The following is a 19,548-nucleotide window of genomic DNA, read 5'->3' on the forward strand; positions in this document are numbered from 1 at the left end:
GGAAGCGGCAGACACAAGAGGTGAGAGAGATATGGTGGGAAAAGGAGAGGTTGGAATCAAAGTGGACTATCAAAGTGAGGCCAAGATTGTGGGCAGAGGAAGAGAAAGGGAGATTAGAGGGAGGAAAGAGGATGGAAGGAGGGGGTATGGGGAGGAAGAGTGTTGGCAGGGAAGAATAAGATTTCAGTTGTGTCGGAGTTTAAGGTAAGACTAACACCCTAATTGAAATAAGCAAAGCATGGAAAGATGAAAAGTAAAAATCCAGACCACTTAGCAAAATCTCCAATAGGCAAGGAAAAGGCTGGGCCAAATTGTTTCAGGCACACAATTTGAGCTTGCTAAATGGTTACTGTGAAAGTGATGCCAATAGAGGTGCCACTCGAGTGAGCAGTAAAGGTATGACATTGACTACATAGTGACAAATGAGAGAGCAAGTGAATTTGTGCTGGATATGACGGTTGGGACACGCAAGGAAAGTGATCATTTACCCCTCTATCTGCTGCTGCCAAAGGAAGAAAATAGTAACTACGAATTGAATGGTAACATCATTGTAAATAATGGGAAGAATAGGATTAAATGGAATCCCAATAAACTGGAAAAAGGAAGATAGATAGCGAAGTAGGAGCTGCTGCACTTTACACAAAATATGGACGAGCTAAAAGACATAGTCGAGCCTCTTGCTCTACAAGCCTTTGAGCAAGTTCTTTCAGCCATCCAGGCTGTCTCTTGCCAAAAGAGTCTACACGATCTCACTCACCACCATGCACTGCAGTATGATAGTCATCCACGATGCAAAAAACAAAAAAATAAGAACTAAAATTGGGCTGTTAAAAAATAATAAACAGATGGATGCTGCTGTTAGAATCAAAAAAGCAAAGTGGGACTACCAAAAATGGCTACGACAGCATTAATCAACGCTGCAAACGAGCTTTCGCGATCATTAGCACATTTTGCCAGAACTAATAATAACATAGGAGTATGGTCTGTTGTTAATGGCACCCAAAAAAATCCTTGCCCATTAACAGTGTTAGTGAACATGATTGGATGTCTCATGTGAAAAAGACGCTTGGGGCCCCCTATATGACCGATGAGTTTTATGCTATCAAAGAGGAAGTATGGGACGGACAGCATACCGTTGATGAACTCACCAAAATGATTAAAGTACTTCCTACATCACGAGCAGCAGGACATGATAGCACTTGTAATGCCCTTCTCAGGCTTTCCCCTGAATACTGGGCACAAGCCTTACATCTTTTGTTCCACTGGATTGGCAAACAGGGGCAGGTCCCCCAACACATGGAGAGAGAGTTCCATTCTGCCCAACCATAAAAAAGGATGTTGAAAAGACCCGACAAACTACCGTATGCTGGCTATGCTAGACATCCCGGCAAAAGTATTTGCCAAGGTATTACTAAAAGAGCTGAATCAGTGGATTACTGAAAAACACATTATCCCTCCCAATAAATCGGGCTTTCAGGCAAAGTCTTCCACGGTATACACCATCACTACTCTTGTAACAACTACTGAATATGCGTGGAACAGGCATTAGCTCCCAGTATATGGAGCATTTTAGAGTTTAGTGTCGCCTTCGACACGATTCTAAGGAACAAGCTGTGGAACAAACTTACTCAATTCCTCATAGGCTATTAACCATGATCAGGCTACACTACACCAATACATCAGTCAGAGTAAGGCTTGATGGGGAGGGCAAAGTCACCAACCTGCTTTCTACTTGTAGAGGGGTTAAACAGGGCTGCATACTGGCTTCCACCCTTTTTAACTTGTACTAAGCAGATCTTGCAGTTGCACTAAATGCCACTTTAATAAATAATTTCAAAATGGGACCCTTAAAAATTGGTTGGCTGCGTTACGCAGATGACTTGCCGTTACTTGATTATACCCCCAAGGGGCTACTGGCAGTGCTAGAGAAGTTTGCGTTTGATAATGGGATAAAAATAAACTTGGAGAAGACAAAAGTAATCGCCTTCATGGGAAAAACAAAAAGTCAACATTTGGACAAAACAAGATGGAGCATTGCTCGTCAGAACACTGAACAGGTGGAATGCTATAAATATTTGGGTGTTGTAGATCGGAAATTGAGCTGGAAGCAACAGTTGCCAGAAACCAAACGTAAATGTATGAAAATCCCAATGGCATTAAGTCACTGTATTAGAAAACAGGGCGGATGCTCTCCAAGTACCATCCTACTGTTATATTCTGCAAAAGTTGCTCCCCACCTCCTACACAGGGTTGACCTCTGGGGAAAAAAATTCAAAAAGGAATTGAATATGTTCGAAGGGAAAATCTAAAAATTTTATTCAGAATGCCTAAAAAAATCCCGATTGAATATATATTACTAGAATGTAACAAGATGCGAATAGGCGATACGATGGAATATAAAGTTGCAATGCTATATGCCAAGCTATGCACCTTAGACAATGATACCACGATTGTTGAATTAGTGAAAGCGTTTAGAGGGACTGACAACATGGACAACTTTGGCGTGCTGGGATATTTTAGGTGCATTTACACTAAATTTGGCCAGGATAAAGCAAACGAGTGGGTAAGTTACATGCACGCAAGAATCAAGCACCAGCTGAAATATGTAATACATAATGCGGGAAAAGAAAGGGATAGGATACGTTTGGCAACAAATGTTCACAGCGGTAGCTTTATATAGCAATGGCTGGGGCGCACTGAGACCCCTAAAAATGTGTGTGTGTTCCAAAATAGTAAAACGATTAGGCAATACCTACTGTTCAAATTCAATATGTCTGATCCGCTTGAAATTGTTTGTACAAAACTTGGCATTGAACGAAAACGTTGGTGGTATAGATTTTGAGGAACTCTAACAATTGAAAAAGCTGAACACATATGTCACTGAGATTCTTGCTATGTTAAGAATGACATTTTTTTGAAGACCTCTGACAATTCTCTTGATCTTGAATATGTTAACGTTTTGTGGGAAAAACCTTTAGAAGGTGTAAATTTGATTTACCACATGATGAATTTGTATGATTTATGTTTGTATATCCTAAGCCAACTTTCTTATGGCATATTTTAGTGTCAGCCCTTTTTAGTTATTTTGTTATATATACCTTAGGGCTGATTTAACTTGATAAGTTTATATTGTTGTTTCCTCCTGAATATATGTAAAGTCATTGCTGGCTGAATGCATATAAATAAATATTGGATCTTATCTTTCACAACTGTATTAACCACGGTTTATCTCATCATACTTTGTATCTTGTTACATGCTATGGATACACATTTGCTTGTATAACCTCCGTCATGAAATCTGTTAGTTAATAGTTCACATTCTTGATTATAGTCTGAATCTATACTGCAGTTTCTTTGTGCACGATAAAATTCTCCAATCAGAATATTATCGATAATAGATTACTTATGTCAGCTGGAGGCATAGAAGGTAGAATTAACCTCTGTGGGTTTTCTATAGGTTTTACTTTCTATTTTGGCATTTTTGACGAAATATTCAGATCTAAAAAATCAATACTCTTTTGGTCACTGTGTCCTGTTAGTTCAAGACCAAAGTTGTTTTGATTGAGATAGGTAAAAAAGTCTTGAAATATAGCAGAAGAGCCATTCCAAATCACAATAATATCAATGTAGCATTGCCACACAACTATATTATTTGTAAATTCAGTATTAATCAACGCATGGGTTTGTTTGAATTGACCCATGAATAAGTGGGCTAACAAAGGGGCATATTTCACACCAATTGCTACCCCTTTAGTCTGAAGAAAAAACTCTTTGTTATAGATAAAGTTGTTATTGCTCAAAGTTAATCTCAAAAATTCTTTGATCATCTCCATATGCTGTTTGTTAGATGCTGAAAAATCTGTATATGTATACTCAATTGTCTAATTTGCTAATTTATGGTCTATAGATGTATATAGTGATTTAACATCCAGAGTAGCTAATCTAATATATAATCAGACTTCCATTCAATATTCGCCAAAATGTATAAAACATGTTGAATCTCTGATAAATGAGAGCAATATTTCTACCTGGTGTCTAATCATAGTGTCAATATATGTTGATAAACCCTCAGTAGCCCAAACAATCCCACTTGCAATTGGGCGTACTTCAGGTAAGTCTTCAAAAGGTTTGCACATTTTGGGGAGAAAAAATATAGTTGGGATAGTTGGTTCCCTGTTGTTTAGGAATAACCTTTCAACATCTTTAGAAGACCTTTCCTATGCTATTTAGATGTTAGAACTAGCATATCTTTTGCTACTATTTTAGTTGAATCAGATGTTAGTTTTCTATAAGACCCAGGTGTTGATAAATGCTGGTTACCCATTTGTACATAGTCTTTTCTTATCAGGATAACAACATTTCCCCCTTTACCTGCTTCCTTGATCGATATAGAAGTTGCCTCAGATAGGCTTTCTAATGCTCTCATTTCCTCATTTGTAGATTACGCATCGTGAAATGTGACTGTGCTCTATTCTTATCTATATATCAATGTGTTTCTTCTACTACTGCCTTATGAAAGGTTTCAATGACACTGTCAGTGGATGACTGGGGACCAAATGTATATGTTGGTTTTAGTTCTTTCATTGGTAGATTTCTGGAGTGAACACCCAATTCTTCACATATTTGTTCTCGACTTTGAGTGATTCCTCTTCCAGAGAGAGCAATAAATGTGTGTTTGCTATGTCTGAAATGGTCAGTCTGCTTTGGGGTATAGGTCCCTCTGTTGGGTTATACATTATAGTCTTGCAATGCATCTGTCAGTTCCCTGTCTGATAAGGTTTTAAGTTACTTACCTGTAACTATTGTTCTTCAGCATGGGCTTGGCATGGATTCACACGCTCATGAATATTCCCCGTCGTCGGGCTGGGAATGCTCGGTAAAAGAAAAAACTGTTTCATTTTCACTTTAAAACTATTTCTGATCTAAACCAATCACTGTCCTCTGAGTCATACTGCCCCCATCCAATGACATTCCGCTCCCTAAGCCCCTCCTCTGGCAGACATCTTCAGATTTAGAAAGTGTGTAAATTGGCACTATGGCGAAGAAGAGCCGCAGAGGGGCCAGAGGGAGGGCTTGCATGTGACTCCATGCCAGACTCATGATGGCGAACAATAGTTACAGGTAAGTAACTTAAACCTTCACAAGCATGGGGTCTGACATGGATTCACATGCTCATGAATAAGGAATACACGGCAGTACAGCATTAAACAACCACAGGAGGTGGCAAGGCTCACAGAAGCAATTAACTCTAACTCTGGAACAGGCTCACCTCAAGGGAACAGGTTGCGTAGCACTGCTTGGCCGACTCTGGACTCCTGCCTGGAATCCCTGTATATGCAGTAGAACTTCCTGAAGGTGTGTGTGAACCTCCACGTAGCAGCCTGACAGATGTCCCGCAGGGGCACACCAGCCAGGAACGCCGTCATCGCAGCGATCGCTCTGGTGGAGTGGGCTCTCGGACGGCCAGCCAGCAGTCGGTTCGCCAACCGATGACAGTGCATGATGCAGCCGGAGAGCAACCTTGAAATGGAAGCCTTGTACAAGGCCTTCCCATGGTTCACAGGACCAAAGTTCATTAACAGTTGTGAAGTCTTCTGAAAACCCTTTGCAGGTGTCACATAGAACTTCTGGGCACGAGCAACATCCATCGGTTGCAAGGCCCTTTCCGCCAGCAACAAAGGTTTCAGGAAGAAAACATGTGACACCAAAGTGTCATTGAGGTGGAATCCCGACTGAACCTTCGGCATGGAAGAGGGGTGTGTATGCAGTTCCACCCTTAATTTGTGTAAAGTCGGGTACGGTTGCTTGCAGGATAGTGCCTGGATCTCACCTACAAATCTGAGAGGAGATGAACACAAGGAAAGCCGTCTTCCACGAGAGAAACTTGAGGGGGGCGTGATGCAAAGGGTTAAAGGGGGGCCCCCCCATGAGCCTCGTCAGAACCAGGTTGAGTTCCCACGCTGGGGAAGGAGCCTTCACCGGCAGGAAAGATCAGAAAAGTCCTTTGAGAAACTCCTTCACGAGTCTGTGGGACCAAAGCGAGGATAATCCTGGGGATCTGGTGTAGCGGAATATAGTCACCAGATGCACCTTGATGGGAGGCGTGCGCCAGACCAGCCTTTTTCAAGGATAGAACGTATGGAAAGATCTGTGGAGCTCTGACCCTCAGAGGGGTTATCTTCTGCGACCGGCAACACGTAGCAAAATGCTTCCACTTATGGCTGTAGCACTTTAAGGTTGATGAAGCCTGGCATTGGCAAGGACCTCCCTGCAGTCTGCTGGCAATTCACAACCTCCAAACTGTAAGGCTGCAGGAGCCAAGCCTTCAGATTCAGCAATCTTGGGTCGTGATGAAGGATTGCAACTCCCTCTCTGGTGAGAAGATCCGGAACCCCCGGCAACTTGACTGGAGGAGACTCTTGACAGGCTGAGAAGTTCCGGATAACAAATCTGCCTTGGCCACGCCAGGGCGATGAGTATCATCTTGCATTGTCACTGTCAGTGCGTTCATGACTCGTAGCAGGAGAGGAAACAGAGGAAACACATAGAGAAACAGCCTTTCCCACAGGAAGGAGAACGCGTTCACCAGGCTCCTCGGCTAGTGGAATGTGCTTGCAAACATCTGCCCCATTTGGCAAACTGGTGGTCCACCTAATCCTGATGAAACTCCCACTCGTGGCAGGAGCGTAGTACCCTGCTGAGGGAGTCTGCAATGGCATTCTTGACTCCTGCCAGTTGAAGAGGGACGAGGAACATCCCCTGTCCGACGGCCGAGTGCCACAATTCCTCGATATCCTTGAAGAGTGCCAGGGATCGAGTGCCCCGCTGCTTCCTGATGTAGAACATGGTGGTGGTGGTGTCCATGAAGATCCTCACCACCTTGCCTTTCAGAGACGGTGGGAACGTCTTGAGGGCCCAGAACACTGCCCATAGCTCCAGGATGTTGATATGCAGATCATTCTACTCCGGCAGGCACAGGACTCTGGCGGGCATATGCCCGGTGTGTGCTCCCCAACCTTCCAGGGAGGCATCCGTGATCACAGTCTCCTGGTATGGGGGGGTTTGAAATCCAGTGCCTTGGACAATGCCCCGTCGGACCTCCTTGTTGAGAGGGATCTTGTCTGTGAAACTTCCAGACATCTATATCCAAAGGTCATCCAGGAATTATTGTAGGGGACGCATCTGCAATCTGCAGAGGTGGACCAGGTAGATGCAGGACAAGATCATGCCCAGTAACAACGTGATGGCCCACACCTTGGCCGTCTTCGTCGACGACAGCCGTTGCACCTTTCCTTGAATAGCTACTAGCCTCTCTTGCGAAGGAGACGCCAGGCAAAACACTGTGTTCAGTCTGGCGCCTAGGAACAGCGCATTCTGCTATGGCATTAAGTAGGACTTTGGACAGTTGACAGAGAATCCCAGATCTGTCAATATTCGGACGGTGGTCCTCATGTGCTCGTCAGCCAGCTCCTGTGTGCGGGTTCTAATCTGCCAGTCGTCCAGGTATGGGTATACATGTATGCCCTGTAGATGGGCCGTCACTGGTGCCAGGCACTTTGTGAATACTCTTGGGGCTGACTTCAAGCCGAATGGTAGGGCCTTGAAATGGTAGTGCTGGCCTTGCACCACAAAACGCAGAAATGTCCTATGTTTTTTGTGAATGGGGGTGTGGAAATATGCATCCTCCAGGTCCAGCTATGTCAAGAAGTCTCCTTTTTCTAGTTGGCCAAGCATGTGCTGCAACGTGAGCATCCTGAATTTTTAGGACTTTGGACATCGCAAGTCCAGGATGGGCATCCAGCCCCCCTGTCTTTTCTGACTAGAAAGTATGTGGAATAAACTCCGGAGCCCCAGAGCCGTTGGGCAACTAGCTCATTCACCCCTTTTCGTAACATGGCTCATGCCCCTTCCAGAAGCTGAGAGATGTGCTGCTCCTGCTGTGAAAACAGCGAAATACGAGGACACCTGCGTTGGAACTCCAAGGTATGCCCCTGAGCGAGAGCATCTGCGTTGGAACTGCAAGGTGTGCCCATGAGTGAGAGCATTCAGCACCTATCTGTTGGTGGTGATCTTTCTCCACTCGCTGACAAACCTCGTCAGCCGGCCTGCCACCAGGGTGCATGAGTGGGGGCCCGACATCTTGGCAGGTTCAGGCTTGCTTAGGTGCCGGTGTCCTGCCCTGCGGGTGACCCTATCTTCTGCTACCATAGGCCTGGGAGCAGTCTCGGTAGGCTTCTTGTGCTGAGGATCGGGAAGGCCATCTGTACAAACCCTTTTGATGACATGTCCGATTTTCCAATGGAGGAGCGAAAAGACGAGTGGTACTGCTGGAGAGTGCCGGGAGAGTGGGCTGTCTCTGTATCCGCTTTGATGGCCTGGAGGGAATTGTTGATGGCCTTCCCAAACAGATTCACCCCATCAATGGTCATGGCCAGGACCTTCTCTTGGAGCTCCTGACGGAGGTAAGTGGCCTTCAGCCATCCGTGCCGACAAAGGCAGACATCTTTCCCCATTTGTCAGGACCCTGTGTCAGTGATGTACACAACCACTGAGATGGCGTGGTGCGATACCACTTCTCCTTTCTGGAAGAGGGCCTTCATCTTCTTATCATCGGGGAGGAACTCCAGGATCGGCACTAGTTTGGACCACAACTCCCTGTCGTACCTGGCTAGGATCGCCAGTTTGTTGGGCGCCTTGATTGTGGACGCTGCGGTGTAAATCACCTTCTTCCCCATGGCGTCCATCCTCCCCCCCTCACTGTCCAGAGGGGCCTCGCAGCCACTGATACAACCGAGTCCATCGATGGTTGCGACCTCAGACATTTGGAAGCAGAGTCGGGCAGCCTATACTTCTTTTCCAGTCTATCCTGGTTGGCTGGAGATGTAGAACAGTTCTTCATGAGGGCTATGCCTTCCTCCCATATATCGTCCAGAAAAGGCACTGCCATGATAGTCTTCCTCTTGACCTCTCACCTGTGATACAAGAGCCCTCCTTCTTGGTTTCCTCAGGCACCAGCTGGAAAAGCTCGGAGGCCCTCGCGACCATGGAGTGGAACGAACCCACCTCATCCAGTGTGGAAACCCCCGGCGGGGCATCCAAATGTGGTGAATCACTGTCCTGTGCGTCGATGTCTTTGTCGTCATCCGTCATCGTGTCCGTATCGGTCCCATACCCGTGTATGGATCTACTGAGGGAGTTGGGTCCCGATGTGGTGGAGGAGGATGATATGGGGGCGTGAGATGACGCTTCCTCTTTTTCGGTGGAGGCTGACCGGGGACCTGCGGGACCACAGGTACCGGTGCCAGAGGCATTCTCATCTGGATCTCTGACACCAAGGTGTGGGGAGTCAATAGGATATCCAAGGAAATGTCCCTCGGCTGAGAAGGCAAAACAGGGAAACTAGGCCCTGCACCATCGTACTTGTGGAACGTATGCAAGGACTCCTGAGCTTCATCATCTGTGGACGAGACCTCCATGGTTTGGGAGATGACCTGGGAGGGCTGTTCGGGCCTCCTTGCCATCCCTTTTTTCCTCCTTGAGGGTTCTGAACCGTGACCGGAGAGCAACTTGAGGACTCCCAACACTGAAGCATGTGGTAAAAATCTGAATGTGGCTGCCAGAGGAGGAGCTTAGGGAGAGAACTGTTATTGGATGGGGGCAGTATGACCCAGAGGACAGTGATTGGTTTAGAGGACAAAAACAGTTTTAAAGTGAAAGTGAAACCATTTTTTTCTTTTACCGAGGATACCCAGCCTGACAACGGGGAATATTCATGATCAAGTGAATCCATGCAAGACCACATGCTGGAGAAATTAATTATTGCATTCTGTGTTGGCTTATCTGTGTATGCTTCAAAGAGCCTGACCGCGTTACTCTTTTTATTTGATTTTGATCTCTGCCTGGTACTGTTTCTACCTCCTCTTCTTCCTCTGATGACGCTCCCCGTATTGATATACCTTGTGCAAGTGGTATTTGGAATTTCACTTGCTTGAAATTTTGTTGTTCATTTCCACGTTTTTAACATTTCATTTCTTCCCAACAAAAACGTTCTTTGATGTATGAACCCTACATTCATGTCAGTTGACCTAGTATTAGTTGATAATATTTGGTTACTCATTTCTCCTTCAGATTCTATTTCAGAGCTGCCTGGGGAAGTGGTTGGTGATGTTGTTCTCAAGGAACTTCTAATTTTGTCATCAAATTTGCTTTGGAACGTCTTCTTTATCATCCCTATAATATTTGAGAAATGTTCTTAATTTAATTTCGTCTTGATACTCTTTCAGTATCGAATACATGTTGATGTAATTTTTTGCCTAGTGCTTTCTAGGCTATTATGTCTATAATTTCTTGTTTAACTTTTATCAATTTGAATGATGATTCTAGCATGTTCTCTCTCAGCATGCACCATATTAGTTGTTTCATTACTTTTGAACTATTTGTCAAGTTGTCTTTTTTGTGCCTATATTGGTCTTCACTATTTGTGAAATCTGGAAAAATTAGGACTCTGAATTTAGCATTTTCTAGATAGTTGGTCATGGAAGCTTTCTCGCAATACTTATTGATCTCCTTTTTGGAGAGTCTTTCCAATTTCAAAAAAGTTTGTTTTAAGGTCCCCGTCTGACTATTACTTGCTCTAAAGGCATTACTTATGTTTCGTCTTGGGGCAAATAGTGCAGCTCGATCTTCCTCTCTATTTAGAAGATATTCCCGCATTTGCTAAGATTCAGTTCCTAGCTGCATCAACCCAGATAGTTGAATAAAGAAATTGTGATCAGGAGCTGAATGGGTGACTGACGCACTTTGGGAACATTTTGTTTACATTTATTTGGATGACGTGTTAGACATGAGACTACCATTGGCAAATCATTAGCTGGAATCACATCAATTATATAACAGTGACAAAGCAAAAAGTCCAAAGTAACACACAAGGTGGCAACCAGAAACCTCTATTGAGACAATGTGAATCGAAAATGATTTGTAAATTACAATGTTTAACTACTGGTGTCAATCGGGAACACAAAATAAATGTATTTCTGTATTGATATAATCCCAAGTAACATATGATTATGATTGTTTAACATTTTCTTTTTGTTTAATCATGCAGAATCTGCTTAACCTGTATATATTTTTTTAATAACTCAGTACTGTCAATTTTGTGAGAGGGTGGCTGTACACCCAGACCATTGCACTAATTCACATCTGTCTCTAATATCCTATTATTATGTACATATCCTAATGATATAGACTTTACATTCTAATATGGTGGGGCTAGGTGACCAGTAGATCATTTTTAGTGGAATGGTAACATTAACAACCCCTACATCTTTAATCCAAAATGCTGGAACTTTATATTCTACATTTTAAATTAATCATATCCTAATAGGATGTCAAGAACAACATCCCATACTGAGGAATACATCAAGAATAGGGTAAGTGACATACACATGATCACAAACGGAAGGAATGCAAATAGCAGTACTAACATGGTGGGATGTCATCTGCACGAGAATTTGCAGTTCAATAAATTACAAGTGGACATGTGTGTGGGTGCACAACCACTCTCCAAATAGAATTTGCTGTTAAAATAACTAATGCCATCATAAATAGGGGACTGATAACATCACAATAAGAGAAAATGAATCACTTGCCGATGTTGATATATGTGAATTGACAAAAATAGAATTCATTGATGGTGATGAATCTATATAGATACATGAAACTGAAGGTTTTACTAATGTATTTCTTTATATTTTCTCTCTCTCCTCCATGTCTCGGTTTTATGATCCATATTTATATATTTTTCTTTTGTTTTTTATGATAATGAATGAATATGATGGTTTGGAATCATGATTATATAACTTTAATGGGTAAGCGGTCTTATTTGTTCAATTGAAATGTATATATGGTGCAGATGTATCAGTTGCTAGCCTCGAAAACGACCAAAGATCGAAACATGAGTCCGCTGACTAGGACTAAGCGCAAAGATCAAAGAAATCTTTGAGCGCAAACAATACATTGTCAATATTATTATGTGACATTAGATTTCTTGAACACCAATGATTAGTAACACTAATTTCTGACAAGGTAGCAAACTAACTTAAATTATATGTTGAGGGGACAGGTGGTGAGTTCCTGTTTATATAAGGTTTGCTGCTATCCTGGACTCATTACTTCATCCAAATAAATGTAAACCAAACTTTCCCAAGCGTGTCAGTCACCCAGTCAGCCCCTGATCACAATTACTGTCCCTCATAGACCTATGCCTCATTTTCTAGAGTAAGAGGATTGGTGAGGCTCACTACATGAATAAGATTGCTTTTTGGACTTCTTGTTTCATCTGGCCTCTCTCTTATCCCATTGTCCACAGCCAGCTCTTCCATTTTGCCTTTAGAGCTCTTAGGAAGAGACTGGGCTGGTGACTTCGAAGGGGGATGGACTAGTGCCAATTTAGCAACATGCTCTCTCAGGGCTATCTGGTTCAATGAAATGCACAGGCCACATTGCTCCATGTCGTGCATGTCCCCAACACCACACACGGATATTGCATGCATACTGCTGTCCTGGCAGCCCTTGAGACACCAGGCATGACAGCCACAAAAGTCACAAGAAAATAGCCTGCATAGCAGCAGCAAAAAGGAACCGAGGTAGGGGCGTAGTGGGTAGAGACGTCATAATCAGAGTTGAGGAGTTTGAGAGCTGAGGATGGAGTTGTCAAGCAGCACTACACCACTGATTTTCCTGAGAACAGCTGGCGCTGGAGGATATCTATCTTGATGAGAAATCTTTCGGAGGATGCAATCTGTTGATTTGATCTTACTCTGCGGCCTCCGAAACCCAACTCTGAGAGGATTTCCATTTAGAAGCATGCCTGTAGGAGACTTGGAAGATGATCCACTGAGGGTTAATTTTGCCAATCATTCCTTTCGGGCCTTCTGGATCATGGACCGACACGAAACACACACTGATGTCATGATATATCCCAAATGCAGCAGGTTTCTGTCAACAACATCTTTGAGTCAACGTCCACACAGCATTTGAACTCTGAAGGCTTAGGATAGGAGTGGCTATTGGGAACACTCAGTTATTTCAGTGAAGAAAACTAAGACAACAAAATGTTTGTGGAGCATGCTGGGCATTGTGATGAATCCTGTAGTCTCATCACTGATTCCCCGTTGGTAGTCTCCTCACACACGGCCAGGGAAAGGCAACCGCTACCTGACCCTGACCCTGCAGGTGGTGCCCGGAGGGAAGATCATTTGGGAGGAGATGAATATCAGGGGGAGTGATGACTCCAACAGGAGAGTCGCAGTATTCTTCCCTGTCCTGTGAAGAGGAAACCCTACCAAACAGAACTCTATTCACTCTTCACATGTATATAACACCTTATGATGGTTATTAAACAAACGACCCGAAAATGTAATTTAAAACAGTCTAAAAATCCTTTGGGCTACAAGTCCCAGAAAGCCTCAAGTACTGAAACGAAGAAGAGGAGCAACAGGTCAATAGGGAATGAGAGTAATACTAAGAACAACATGCAGTCTAGTGGTCAGGTTCACAATCAACTGCGTGGGACATTTAAACTTGAGAATCACATGCAAGCAGGTAGGAGAGGAGAGCGCAGAGCTGGAAGTGAATCCAGAGGCAGATTCACATTCACAGAGACGAGCCGTGCAGGAAGATGAAAACGCTTCCTGGCAACCGCCTAGAGGTATATCATACTGGAGGAGAGGAACTCTGATAAAGTCATAGAAGGTGCCCTGGAGGGACCCCTAGAAGTGAGACATTCGCTGCAGGACCGAAGGAGACGTGGTCCTGTGGAGTGGCAATGGTTCCATCGGCGAAAGGGTGAAAAGCTGATGCAGGAACCAGAGAGGACTCTGCCTGACAGGGGAAGCCTGCCCAATGAAAGCCCTTCACTGCAGCTGCACGTTACATTGTTGAGTCAACCCAGAAGAGATGGGGGCCCGGGACGTGCCAACAAGTAAATCAACACTTGGGTAAACATTTTGAATACCAACCAAGTCAAAATGAAAGACAAGGGCAAAATTGGGGAAATTTGGAACACGCATTGCCAAAAGCCAAATGACACTAAGGAAGAAGTTGACAGACAGAACTTTAAACATTGTAGAAAAAAGACCTAGTGAAAAATATGCATCAGGCAGTGAGCCCTTTCTGGAAGAGATACCTGGCAGAAGAGTAGGCTAGGGGATCTTTGAGAAACAGAAGGGGGCAATTCCTGGCAGGGAGTACACCAGGAATCCATAACTATAGGAAAGGAATAGATGCACTGGAAAATGCCTGGCACAAGGATATCTAGAGATTCTGTTGAGAAGCGCCTGGCAGGAGAGTAAACCAGGAAATCATATTTTAGAACAGTTGTGTGAAACAGATACTTTATCATTTGAAACAAAAGTTAAACAGACTTGCCATCCTGAGAAAAGTGCTCTACGGAAAAGACATCTGCTTTGCCAACCTGAGGAAAGAATTTTGTGAAAGATACATTTGCATTGCCTTTAACAGAACATTGTTGGAACAAAACACTCAACAGTTTTCCTGAAATAGTTCAGCGAAGGGAATCAACCCATGGACACAAGGGTTGCTTTGTTGGAATTACACATTTTGGATCTGTGCAAATTTTGTTGAGTTGGAAACAGACATTTACCTTGCACCTTTTGATTGTTTATGCTAATGTGAGGGTCAGATATATTTTGGACACAAGGTGAGCTTGCTTTAGTTTTAGTTTCATAGGCAGGGATACTCCTAGTAGGATAGGGACAGATAGGGCGTTATCCAGGCACTCTTATTTTAATGAAAATGGAGAATGCTGAAAACATTACAACTTTGTGTCCGCCTCTCATTTCTGACCCCTTATAGCATGCAGAAAAAAGGAACTGAGATCAATGGCGACGGTGGAAGGTATATATGGCTGTTACAGGGATCGTAATTGGGATTTGATCACCAGGAGCAAAAAGCAGCTCCTGGAGATTAGGCATAATCAGTTAGGCAGGAGCTACCTGTGGGGAACCAGCAGCTGTACGTAATGTGCAGATCTAACTTTGCACAAGATTCCAATGCTACATTTCTGTCCATTTTATCTCTAAATTTCCCTTAGGCGAGTTCTCCTCCATATATATCCCCACCCATACACAGTTTATAACACATAGTTAAGTTTGTATGTTACCACTGTCCGCAGGAGTCAAAAGGAGCTACTAGTAGTTGTTGGCTTCAAGCTAACCAGGCTCCCTTTGGTTATAACCAGGAGCTGAATAGCTCCCAGCTCCTGGCAATTTTAAATCCTGCTGTTAAACACCATCTCTGGTGCCAAAGAGTGGGTATGTCAAGGGATCCCGACAGAGGAATTGCATGAGAAAGTTTGTGGTCCAGCTGACTCTGCAAGAGATATGGAAGATGAAGATGAATATGTGAAAAGACACTATCTGTTAGAAAGATCTTAGTTCTTCCTTAAACAGACCTATCCTAAACATAATTGTGAGACCTGCATTTTTCCTCATTGAAGGGAGAATGAGAAGAAAATATCCATGAAGTATTGTGTGGGGTGACCCTTGCCATAAAACCCTACCCATGACTCTGGGCTTAAAGCCCCTAGGGGTCTTTTGTCCCTTGTTTCACCACACAAGGACATCCTTCGCCCATTGAAGACAGATAGACAATTCACTACTAATCTCACGATACAGGGATGAAAGCCACAATCTTCAACAACAAAGTCATATATTTTGTTGAAGATCCCTTTTAATAATGTAAATGTTTTAAAGTCCCTGTGGACCCAAAGTTCATGTTTTCCATTCAAGCACAGCGAGGATTGCCTTTAAAAATGATCACTGTGGTCCTGGCACTTTGAACCACATGACCTCGGCCTAGATTGTGTCAATTTCTCGTACAAAGCAACATTTGAAAAGACAAATCCATCGATGCAAATTCCAGTTGAAGTCTAAGAAAACATTTACTGGAATGGATAATTCTGTTCCCACAGTAGTCACAGGAACCCTGACATATGCCTTCTGGTGGAGATGTAGCATTGACTTGTCTGGCTAGATGCCTTGTCCCTAGGATTGGTGCCTTGAAGGTGTGGTGCACTAACCCCTCTACTGGAAAGAGGACACATATACACACCTTGTACTTACACTGGTGCAGTGTTGGAGCCAAAAATTCCTTATACAATTAAAAGGCTTTTTATCATAACTGTAGAATTTCCTCTCTTTACTGCTGTGTGAACAGCTTGACTATTTCCTCGCAGCATTTAGCAGCCCAAACCTAAAGTCAAGCATGCCCAAGGCACACACAGAACACTAGGGAAGTGAAGAGGTATTTGTAACTATACATCTAAGAACCAGCAACTTCCCTAAGTAGTACTGGCTATTTGCTTCAAGCTGATGTGCCAGTGTTGACACGAAGAAAAGGATGGTGGTTGACTTTTAGCAGCATTATAAGTGAACTTCATCTAAATTATCCTTCTTGCCACTGCAAAGATTTCCACTCATTTTGTGCTCTCTACTTCCATTTAAAGTAGGCAAAAACTGTCATGCGCTCTCTGCGCACACCATCGTGGCGGGTATGGAGTAAGTGGTGACTCCGCTGCCATTGACTTGCCCCATTAGGATTCTCCAAAACCTGGTTTACCGGTCTAGTCTTTCTGTTTCTCTTTGTTTCCCTTCCTGTATTTAGCCACACCCATCTTTCCGTCCTGTGCGTTGCAACCCTTCACTTACCGCTCCGGGTGCTGTCGCTCTCTTCCCTGCTCTGTGCTTTGCACTGCTCCTGGCCGTCTTCTTCGCGGCAGCTCATTGTTCCCTGCTCCCTTTCTTTTTTTGCTTGGCCTTTATTTTTCTTCCCGTTCGTCGCGCCCTGTGCCTGCCCACCTTCTCTGAGGTTTTCAGTCGCAGTGGCGCTTGCTTTCTTTCGGTTCTCAATTCTTTGTGGGCTCTGGTTGTTGGGAAGCATTTCCCTAGTCCCCTCTCGTCTCTTTTCTTTCCTGGTCGCTATCCCTCCGCTTCGTTCTTCTCTCCGCTCTGTTTTCCTTCTTACCTGTATCTTACCTTTTTTTCTGTCCGTACCTGTGTTTTTTCTTCTGTTTTTTTTTCCCAGTCTTCCCTCGCTTCCGGCCGCTTTGTCATTCCGGTATCCTGTGCTACCATGTAGTCGCTCCTGTGATCCTCAGAAGCTACTCCAAGTTCCCTGGAGATTTCATTTTCTTGCACTGCTGCCTGGAGAACTCACACACTGGACTTTCCTGGCATCAACTACAGCTCTTTACGGACAGCAAGCAAGAAGTCTTCCAAGACAGTCATCTACATTCCTGAGAGTTTTTTTTTAGCACTGCTTTTTTCCTCTCATTGGGTGCTCCCGGAGGGGGGTCCCCTGTTTCCCCGTTTATCCAGGATACCAGGGTGGCTTCTTTCCAAGGACGTCCGTATAAATTCTCCAAAAATAGGCCACCTAAAAAGAAAGGACAAAAGAAGAAGTCTTCCACAGAAGATTCAGGTGAGGAGGAATGGGGGTCCGAAGAGCGGGAGGGCTCCAGAGTTGACAAAAACATACTAACTAATGAGACCTATACAATTGGGAGCCGACCAAAGAGTCTTCAGGTTGCCAGGCTTGTTTATTTTATGTTCACATGCACATTGTAATCCCAATGCTGTTGAGGCAGCAGAGGCAACTCACCATCTAATGGGATTTCAACTTGGCTTTAGTAACAAACTATCCTTGGTATGCAGTGACCTAACAGAGTGTATTTAAATGCAGTGACACCACAGAGGAGAGAACAAACATTTTACTCTTCTTGAAAGACAATGAAAACCAAATCCCAGACAATTATGAAAGGCATAGTAAAAAAGGCATGCACACACACGTTTAACAGGCTACCTCATAATCAAAAACATTTTCAAATTCATTATTAACATTCCAACACTAACTCAACTCAATTTGCTGCCTCTTGAGTTACACCAATAATACAAATATGATCAAATGAAATGGATACATACCACAGATTCCATATCATTAAGCGTGATTGGCTTCTGAAGCATCATCTTATAAAATGGGCGAATAAAAAAACCTGTCAAAAGAAAATATACACCATATTGACAGACCCATTACAGCAATCCTAGGCCGGTAGCAACAAAGGCACAAAAATAGTCCATACTGTTAAGACATAATAGTATATACGATTTCAACAATCTGGACTTGTGGACAGATTTTAGCATGCCACCCAGGTTCTAGTGAACAGGGTAACTGAGAGGTTAGCCAAAACCCAATCAAGGAAAGCGTGTAGACGCGTCAAGGCTATTCTCAGTAGAGTGGGGTTAGGGGTCCACAATGAGTACACACAGTGAAGCACACAATAATTCAATTTAGACATGCAAGTACAAAAATACTATATTTATTCTAGGCCCAAAACACACAGTAGGAAATTAAATATGCAGGTGATCATTTTACACAACACCCAATTATCAAATATAGATATTGTCACCTTCAGGTTCTTGGGAATACATGAAATACATGTAATAACTTATTTTAAAAAAGAAGATACGTTTTTGTATTTTGAATTTTAGAGGGCAAGTAGTGATGAAGTAGAATGATACCCTAATTTTTTAAGTTCAATCCCTATGACAAGTGGGGCCATGTACCCAAACATCACAGAGCTTATTGGGAAAAGGGTCTGATGTAGGAAGAGTTCTCGTGTTGGTGAAATGTTCCAAAGGGAAGTAAAATTATGTTCTCATCTTGGAATGGGAACCAACACAGGTAAATACACTTGCACACCAGAGTAAATATAGTTCAGTGAATGATTTGCAAAAAGATAAACAGAATGTTAAATAGTTCAAGGTGCAGGGGAGAAAAACACAGCCTTGGTATCTAGGCTGGATACATACAGAGAACAAAGAAGGAATCCAAATGAGGATAGCTACGTCCCCTGCACACTTTCTGAAAGGCCAGGAATGGCCTAATGGAGATTAGTTGAACAATTTTACAAGTAGTTCTGATTTCTTAACTTCTCATGTGAAGGAAATTATCAAGAAGAATTCAATAAAAGTTTTGTGTTCATACAAAATAATGTTTGCTTTTTATTAGTATCTTGATAGGCCCAACGCGTTTCGAGTTATGAATGCTCTTCATCAGGGGCAGCATATTCAACAATTACAGTCTACAGAAAGAAAAATGACATACAATAATGTATTAGTATATGTATGAAGCAATTTTGTAAATCTATAAAGCATCAATAGCCAATTTTTGTACATCAATCTAACATCAATATAGCGACAATTTTTGTGAAATCATAATAGTTATTTGTAAGGCACTAATGCCCTTTAAACAAAAACATCCCGTCTTCTGTTTTCATTAGTAACCCATTAGTAACTCATTATGAGAGGAGCAGATGCTAATGTTGGATGGTATTCCATTGTATGAGCATTTCAATGACATTTCTGCACACATTTATTAATGTCACTAGTGACCTAGTGTGTCAAACCTTAGTGCTCCATGTGGGGTCAAAAGAGTTCCATTAAGTGCAAAGAGAGGTTAATGAGAATGGTG

General features: G+C 43.2%; 1 protein-coding gene across 6 annotated transcripts in view; it reads right to left on the bottom strand.

The window, feature by feature from the left end:
* The window catches only part of NEDD4 (NEDD4 E3 ubiquitin protein ligase), a 2,630,465-nt gene that overhangs the window by 515,784 nt on the left and 2,095,133 nt on the right, over positions 1-19,548 (bottom strand). For all 6 annotated transcript variants that reach the window (XM_069624887.1, XM_069624886.1, XM_069624885.1 and 3 more), the window contains one exon: positions 18,000-18,070. In XM_069624887.1, the coding sequence (XP_069480988.1) occupies positions 18,000-18,070 (71 nt within the window). The remainder of the gene's footprint in view (positions 1-17,999; positions 18,071-19,548) is intronic.

This window comes from Ambystoma mexicanum, chromosome 11, assembly GCF_040938575.1.
Source record: "Ambystoma mexicanum isolate Mex_15411 chromosome 11, UKY_AmexF1_1, whole genome shotgun sequence".
NCBI classification, from domain to species: domain Eukaryota; kingdom Metazoa; phylum Chordata; class Amphibia; order Caudata; family Ambystomatidae; genus Ambystoma; species Ambystoma mexicanum.